General features: G+C 28.1%; 1 protein-coding gene across 1 annotated transcript; it reads left to right on the forward strand.

Annotated features, from left to right (window-relative positions):
- The first annotated feature begins 847 nt into the window (after positions 1 to 847).
- LOC120083370 (protein indeterminate-domain 14-like) lies at positions 848 to 3,616 on the forward strand. The gene is made up of 3 exons (XM_039039102.2): positions 848 to 1,420; positions 1,635 to 2,040; positions 2,844 to 3,616. Exons 1-3 carry the CDS (start codon positions 1,309 to 1,311, stop codon positions 3,544 to 3,546), a joined length of 1,221 nt encoding a protein of 406 aa, XP_038895030.1. The 5' UTR covers positions 848 to 1,308; the 3' UTR covers positions 3,547 to 3,616.
- The last annotated feature ends 5,655 nt before the right edge of the window (positions 3,617 to 9,271 follow it).

Raw genomic sequence — 9,271 nt, forward strand, 5'->3', positions numbered from 1 at the left:
TGCTCTATTTCTACCACTGTTTTATTCAACCATGATTTTTCTCCCTTTTCTTTTTATTTTTTTTAATGGAAATGAGAGGATGAGGGTTTGTTTTAAGCCTCAGTTTTTAAAAAATATGGACGTCAATTTTATGATAATGTCAAAAAATTATTAATAAATATCGATGCCAATTACTTCAAGACAATTTATAAGGAAAACAAAACATGAAAAATTGAATTAATAGATAAATCTCATTGGGTTGGCAAACTTATTTACAAATATAACAAAATATCACTATTTATTTATAATAGACAATGATAAACATTAATAGATCATTGATAGATAGTGATATTTTGGTATATTTGAAAATATTTCTATACTTTTGCCATTCAAAACAATTATTATTGTTTTTTTATAACAAGTTTAAATTTTTCATTATATTATGATATTAGGTCCTTCGCATATGGAGATATTATAGTTATAATTTTATCAATATTTCTAAGATATAATATTATAGAACTTTTAATTCGCCCCTATATAATGTCAAATTCATGAAAAAATATAAACTCTATTTGGTAACTATTTCGTTTTTTATATTTTTGAAATGCATGTTTATTTTTCTTTCAAATAAAATCTCTGAATAAAAAGTAGTGTTTATAAAACTTTAACTTTCAGAAACCAAATGATAAAACGGAACCTTAAAAGTCATATATATGTACACAAATACTTACATATATCTCTATCTATGAGTAATGCATGGGAAGTGAAAGTAAAGGTAACTTTCATTGATGTTTTTAGTAAATACTTTTGTTTGTTTGTTTGTTTTTTCCCTTTTCCATTATAAAGATGAAGCCTTTGCTTCCTAATAAGTTTAAATTCTCTCTCACACACACACCTTTAAATATATATTATATATTTCTCCTTTTGAAAAGTTTCATTTGAGGAAACTCAATAACTACATGTGCTGAAGATGGTTGGAAGAAGTAAAGAGAGAAAGGAAAGCTGAGATAAAGCCTGGGATATAAAAAAAAGCTGATCCAAAAAGCTGAAATTTTTAAAAGCCCATTAATTTATTAAACAAAAGCTGAAAGCCAAAAAAAAAAAAATAATAAAAAATAAAACCCATCCCCTCTTTCTCTCTCCTCTTCTTCTTACTTCTCTCTCTCTCTAACCCACCTAATTTATCATCTCAAATTTTCAATTACTTCAAACTCCCCTTTCATTTCATTTTCTTCTTCTTCTTCTTGAAATTTTTTGCTCTCAAGTCCTCTAATTCATTCTCTCTTTCATTTGAAGCTCTTTGTTTTTTTTTTCTTTTCTTCTTTTCCCATGCTGGCTGATCTCTCTTCTCCTTCACTTCCTTGTTTTGAGCCTTTGTCTAATTGCTTTGAAAACAATGGAACCAATAACAAAAGAAAACGGAGACCCGCCGGAACTCCAGGTGCGTTTTTTCCTGTCCAAATTTTAGCATCGATAATCAATATTTGTGTGTATTATATATCAAAATTCTTCCTTCTTTTTTTCATCGTATATATATAGTTTATGATGGTAGATTGATCAAGGTTCAACCTTTTTTTTTTTTTTATTCTAAATAATTAACATGTATAATTCAATTCTATAAATTGGTGTCTTAACAATTGAGCTATGTTTGACAGACCCAGATGCTGAGGTGGTTTCTCTCTCTCCAAAAACTCTATTGGAATCAGATCGTTACGTGTGTGAGATCTGCAATCAAGGGTTTCAGAGAGATCAGAATCTACAAATGCATCGACGTCGGCACAAGGTGCCGTGGAAGCTATTGAAAAGAACGGAGACGACGACCGTAGTGAGAAAACGAGTGTTTGTTTGCCCGGAGCCGAGCTGCTTACACCATAACCCTACTCATGCTCTGGGGGATTTGGTAGGAATAAAGAAACACTTTAGAAGAAAACATAGTAACCATAAGCAATGGGTTTGTGAAAAATGCTCTAAAGGATATGCTGTTCAATCTGATTACAAAGCTCATCTCAAAACTTGTGGAACTAGAGGCCATTCTTGTGATTGTGGTCGGGTTTTCTCCAGGTACATATTAATCCATCCATTTAAGCTTTTGAGTTCAATGATAATCCAACATCGTACATGCTAGAATATTAGAATTTATTTTAATTTAAACCATGTAATGTAATATAGTTTTTGGTTTCATTATCTAGCTATGAATATGAGGTTAATTTTTTTTTCTGGCGGCTCCTACTTTTTACATTTTTATTTACTATTAATGGCTGCTGAATGTTTCTGACTGAAATATACAAACATTCATCATCGTGAACAACCACAAGTTTATATAAATCAGCTTTTTGTGTTGCAATTTGGCACATTTTCCAATGATCAGTTCATGTGTAGTTAGGTTTATTTTTTTTTTTTTCACACACACACATATATATATATATATATATTTCAACGAGAATCAGTTTAATTTTTTGTCAGGACAAACGAATATTTTTGGTATTTTTTCTTGTCTTAACTTTTTTTTTTTTTTTTTTTTTTTTTTTTTTTTTTGGTCCCGTAGTAAATAATGTTATTAAAATTATGTACTTGTATATATCATTGGTTTTCCTTTCTTCTTATTTATATGTGAAACTATTCATATTCCTAGATAATTTTCATAAAAAAAAGATGTAATTTATTATTATTATTATTATTTATTTTGTAAAAGAACAATCTTTTATTGATGGGTTTGTTTTAATTTTCTTAAATCAAAATGGGTTCTTAGCATTACATTAAATCTGTGAATATTGATCACTAGCTAAACCTGAAAACCTTAAAAATCTGTCTAATTTTCTATACATATATTTGGATAATATTGAGTTTTGTTTATTTTGATTTAGGGTGGAGAGTTTCATAGAACACCAAGATAATTGCAAATTGGGTCATCATCAACAACAATCAGAACAAAAAATTCCATGTTTATCTAGAACAGCTTCAAGTCCAACTCCAAGCCCTTCTTCAGATACAAATTTCAGCTTCTTAAACCAAAACCAGACATTTACTACAACAATTGATCATCATCATCATGGAGCTGAAAAATATTCTACAAAAACAACAATAATTCCCCAAAGAAGTATTAACCATAATCATCATCAAAATTTAGACCTTCAACTTTCCACCAATTCAACTTCCATTCATGTTTCAGTTTCTCCAAAAAGACATGAAAATTACTCAACCCATTTGCAACTTTCCATTGGTTCTTGCAATTATGGTGAGAAAAATGAAGATAACAATAGCAACAACAATGATGATGATGATGAGAAATTGGGGTTTCTGAGGCTGAAAGAGGAAGCTAAAGAGCAAATGAGAGTGGCAATGGAAGAGAAAGCTGTGGCTGAAGAAGCAAGGAATGAAGCTAAGAAACAGATTGAATTGGCTGAAAAGGAGTTAGTGAATGCCAAGAGAATGAGACAACAAGCACAAGCTGAGTTACAAAGAGCTCTTGCTTTGAAAGAACATGCCATCAAGAAAATCAACTCCACCATCCTCCAAATAACTTGCCAAGTTTGTAGGCAACATTTTCATCCCTTGCCTAAAATTTGAATATTCCTCCTATCGTTATGGTTGTTGTTGTCGTTTTAATGAGATAAATTTTACGATTCGTATAGAAAAACATTTTCACTTCCTTATAATTGCTTACTATACATTGTTTGAGACAATCATCTCATCTAAGAAAAAAAAAAAAAACATACAAACAAGTTGAGATTTCAATATCTTAATCTCTCATATTGATCCCAATTATATCTAATAGAATACAAAATTTAGTTTGTGTAAGTGCATATTGTGAATGATTTTAAAATTGCTAAAATCACTTTTATCATGTTCAAAATCACTATAAAATACACTATTTATTTATTAAATTTATTTGAATTTACGTAGAGAGAGTTTTTTTTTTCTTTTCCAATAATACATGGTAAAAAAGAAAAGAAAGAAAAGAAAAGGCTGTTGCATTTATGAGAGGAGATAATAAGCCATAAAAACTTTCTTTAAAAAGAAAAAAAATTAGAAAGTAAATTTTCAAATGTGAAATTGTAAAAGGAGGGTGAAAAGAAAGAGAGGGGTTATTTATTCTCTTCCAATCAATCCTGGTTGGTTTGGTTTGGGCATTGACATTGAAAAATCAATTTTAAGTCATACTCATACTCATAGCATATTAGATAGATAGGGCCAGAAAGAAAGAAAGAAAAAGAAGACATTCATTCTTAGAAGTTAGAAGAACCTCTTTTTTTGGGGGTTGATATAAATATAATTGAAGAAAGTTTTGAAAATAGGAAAAAATTATAAAACATAAGGGGGGGATTTTGGATGGGGAAGTCATGTCAAGAAATGATGTGTCTTTCAGTACAGCATTAAAGAATGGGCAGAGAGCAGAATTAAAAACAATGGCAGAAGAGAAGAGAAGAGAAAAAAAAGAAAAGAAAAGAAAAGAAAAAAGGATTGTCCTTGTGGGTTTTTGTTTGTGATGTAGTTTAAGTGAAGGAGGAAGATAGGGGGTTGGTTACTTTACTTTACAAATAAATACAAATGGAAAAAGTGCCATGTTTTTCAGTGCCACTGTGGGGAATGGGGCCAAAGGAGACTTAATCATAGACTCACTTGTCACTCTCAAAAACTCTTCTCACAATTCACAAACATACAGTCTTTCCTTCAACAAACAACCCCCATCCTTCATATCCTTTTCACCCCCTCCTCTCTCATATATATGCTGTCAAATCACATTCATCATTTACATATATATATATATATATATACTCAAGAAAGCCGGAGTTGAAGAGTATGGAGTTGTATGAATTTCACTTCGGACGGAAGTTAGAAAGTAGGAGTTGTGAGCTTCACTTCTTGTTTGGTATAAGGAGTTTGTGGGTCACTATTAAAAATATCAATTTTTTACATGATCAACTTTTTACCCTATGAACCTTAATAGTTCACAATTCCTTTGATTTCATAACTTTTTGTCCTAAACATTCGCTCCTTATTTAATCCAAGGAGATCATGAGACCCACGACTAAAAAAAATCAATTTTATGTCTTATTAATACTTTTTATACTATGAATCCTAGGAGTTCACGACTCTTCATATTTCACAATTCTTTTGAGTTCACAACTCTACTTCTTGCTCCACGTTCTTTTAGAATTTGCTATACTACTTGATCTACATGGGTTATGATAACATAGTTAAATATGATGTTCCATTTCAAAATTAGTTGACAATGGAAGGAGTAATACATGTATGATATAAATATCGTGAAATCTCTCCATTTTGCTAATATGGAATCTTCAATACCTAGGATTAGAGGTCTCTCGGATCCCCCTCTTGTGACTCAATCATGAGCCATGACTGTGCAAATTGCATGCTCTTGGGCCAAGAGACCCACCTCGACTACAACATGGTCGACCTTGGCCAAGGTGGGCCTATCGAGTCACACAAACATTTTTACTCGTGGGTCATCTTGCCAAGGGTCCATTTTGGGCCTTAAGCTTGTTTTTTGTGGTTTTGAGTCTCGTTGACCAATTTGAGCTCACGTAATATTTGAATTCAACTTGTTTTTACTCGAGCCTATAATTAATGGTTTGATTCCCTATCCTTGTAAACATTTCAATTAAGAAAGGAAAAAGAAGTTGGTGTTACTCTTTGATTTTATCAACCATATTTGCTTTAACTTCATCTCTATATAGTTCTAAATATTTCAATAAATTTGACTCTAGTTAAATTATTCTTTATACACTAGAAAAACAATACACATATTCCCCCCCCCCCTTTTTTTACCTCAAACCTAAATGCTAATGCAATGAGCTAATATCACCATTAGCCAAAGCATGTCGTTTGTTAAGATATTAATAGAGATCGTTTGTGAAGTTTAACTGAACTTTATAGACCATATGAACAAATTTTAAATTGTAAGAATGAAATCAAAGTCAAGTTCAATTTTTGTAGAGATTATTGATTAAATTGAAAATTTGGAACTATTAGGTCAAGATTCAATATTAATAAAAATCATAAAAGAGCCAAATTTGTAATTTAGTTTTTCTTTTTAAACTAAAAGTATCTTAGGGGCTAAGTTACAAAATTTCGAATGAATCAAATAGCGTAAAGACTTTAGATTACTTTTTGTGGAACTGTATGTCAATAAATTTGTACTTTTTAGAGGTTTTGAGGTACATTAAAGGTTAAAATATCATTTGTGAATTAATGGTCGATTAGTTTATAAATATATATAATGTCTAATCAATTTATCAATGTCCATAGGTAAAATACTCCATCAAATTTTAGCATTTTTTTTTTCTAATGATAGAGACCAGAATTAATGATCCGTTTGGTTCATGGGAATAAGAGGTACAAATGAGAAAGATATTTTTTCACTATGTTTGATACAAATTTTTAATCTTGGGAATTAGAATATTTTATTGGGGCAATTGCAACTTTAATTAGAAAAAAATTGAAAATTTAGCACGTGTCCCTAGGTTTTGCTTTTTTGCAAACATATCAAAAAAACTTCCACCTGAAAATTTGATCCATATCTTACTTCTATGTGATTGTTATATGATTGCTATCTGATTTATATGTGATTGTTATGTGATTGCCGCACCTGCAATTATAAAAAAAAGTTGAAGTCATGCTTTGGTTGCTTAAAATGTATTTGCTATACAATGCAATTTCCCTATCTTATTCCAAGGCATTCATATTTCATCCATTGAGGTTTTTCATAACCACCCAAATATATTAGTTTTCTCCATTTCTAATGGATTTTCTCTCTCTCTTACTCTTCATCTTTTCATTTTATATGTTTTTTTTATATTGGTTAATTTATTTAATTTTTATAAATATGTTTAAATTAAATTTATAATTGACATATATAATTAATTTTATTAATAATAATGCTAATATAATAATTTATTCTGTTGTTATGAATTAATATGAAAAAACATAATTTTTTTTTAAAAAATATGAATAACCATAATTAATATTTTGCTCAAATCCCATTTTATTGGTAATATATATTAACATCATAAATTATTTATTAAAATTATTAATTAGTCTTTAAAAAATATTAATTAATTAACTAATAATAAAATAAGTTATTTTTTTCCAATTAAATAATCTTGTACCCTTGTACTTGTAGAATCATATTCATTTCTTTTTAAATTAAAAACATCGTTTGATGATTTAAACCCAATTAGTCTATACCAACTTCTTTTGTGTATATATAAGACTTATAATTGACATTAAAAAAATTAGTTAATTAACTATTTAACTAACAAAACTACAGGAAAAAAATAGATATTTAAATCAATATTTTTTTAATAAAAATTGATAATATAAATGTGCAATATAAAAATTTAATTGATAATAAATATATTAAACTTGGGGATGAGTGAGTAAATCTAGTTAAATTTTATTGGCTTAAAATTGATTTAATAAATTAATGTAATATAAATAAATTAACAAATGAATTAATTTTTATTAATTTTATACTTTATAATTGCAAAAAAAAAAAAAAAAAAAAATTAACACATTTCCAGACATCATTTATTCTCAAGCATCTGTAAAACTATCCAAACAACTCCTAAATTTCTAATAGTGATAAAAATGAGATTGTAAGGATTAAATCGTTACAAACTTGTTCTAATTTTTGTTTAAATTTAAAGAGAAATATCATTCAAGATTGAGAGATGCAAATGGGTAATTGTTTTAAATAATAAAGTTGTTAGAAATATTTTCAAATATAGTAAAACATCACTCTTATTAGTTATAGACTAGTATTTTTCTATATTTATAAATAAGCTGACACATTTTTTTATATTTGAAAACAGTTTTATTTTAAAACATAATTTGCTAATTTCATAAATTTAATCAATAAATATTTGTGAACTTAGAATAAAAATAAAAACCCAATATTTGAATCTTTGAATCGAACAAAAGAAGCTTCTTGTATCTTCAATTTTTCTGAAAAAAGAATTGAAAAATAAGTAAAGTCATTTCTCATCGAAGAGTCAAAACACAAAACCATCAACATCTCCAAATATTTTATTAAAATAAAACCATCTTCTAATATTTCATTCTCATAAATATTAATTAAAATCTTAAAAACATAGCATATAATCCCCAGATTCCAAATCTTAAATTTATTTGTTTTTAAAGAAAAAAAGATTCCAAATCTTAAATAAGAATTGTACGGACCTTATAATAACCTGATTAATTTTTATAATGTGTTATGAAGCTTCTTGGCAGTCCATTTCCAACTGTGAAAATAATAATTTTAAATGAAAAAGATTAATTTACAAATTCAGTCCCTTATCAAACTTGTATCTATTTTGAATTAATAAACTTTCATAAATGTTTAATGCATTTCAAATCTTTTAGTTTCGTTCAAAGTTTTAAAATTATTTAAAATTAATCGATCAATAAACAAAAATATTTACAATAAATATTAAAATATCACAGTATCTGTCATAGGTTATCAAACGTGGCCTTTAAGACTACGATCATGTTTGGTAACTATTTCGTTTTTTTATTTTTGGTTTTGAAGAATGAAGCCAATTTCCTTTCAAATTTTTACAATGATTTCCATCTTACTTTAAGTATAAGAGATACATTCTTAGCCAACTTCTAAATTCCAAAAATTACTTTTTTTTAGTTTTCAAAATTTGGATTTTTTGAATGAATAGCCAAAAAGTAAATAAAAAAAAAAAAAAAAATTATAGACGAAATGAGTATTTATAAGCTTAATTTTCCAAACTTAAAAACAAAAACGGTTACCAAACAGGCTTAAAATTATAATTCAAAAGTTTCGGTGATCAAATATATACCAATTTCAAGATTGGGAGAAAATTAAGAAAAGATAGGGAAAAAAAGAAAGAAAAAAAAAAGGAGGAAAGTGTAAGTGTAACCATGACACCAGCTTAAAAGAAAAGTGGACTTTATTTTGAAAGCATAGAACTTTTTGGTTTATTTTACAGTAGGGGTGGCTTTATTCCAATCCTAGCTAGTTGCAAGGATTAAAAACAAAAAACAAAAAAAAGATTCTCAAAAACCCAAAAATCAAGGAGAAATAGATGAGAAGGGGAGGAATCCAAGGAGGAACTGCAAACTGAGACAAAAAGCAATATGATTTAACTCTGTTTTCTCTGAATGATGATACCATTGAAAAACAAAAAACAAAAACAAAAACATTTCCCATTTATCCAAAAGAAAAGACAGCACAATACCACAAAAACAAAAACACTTATTCACATCACTAAGCAATGTCAAAAATAACCCCATCACTTTC

Source organism: Benincasa hispida, chromosome 8 (genome assembly GCF_027475165.1).
Source record: "Benincasa hispida cultivar pf3 chromosome 8, pf3_genome.v1.1, whole genome shotgun sequence".
Lineage (NCBI taxonomy): Eukaryota > Viridiplantae > Streptophyta > Magnoliopsida > Cucurbitales > Cucurbitaceae > Benincasa > Benincasa hispida.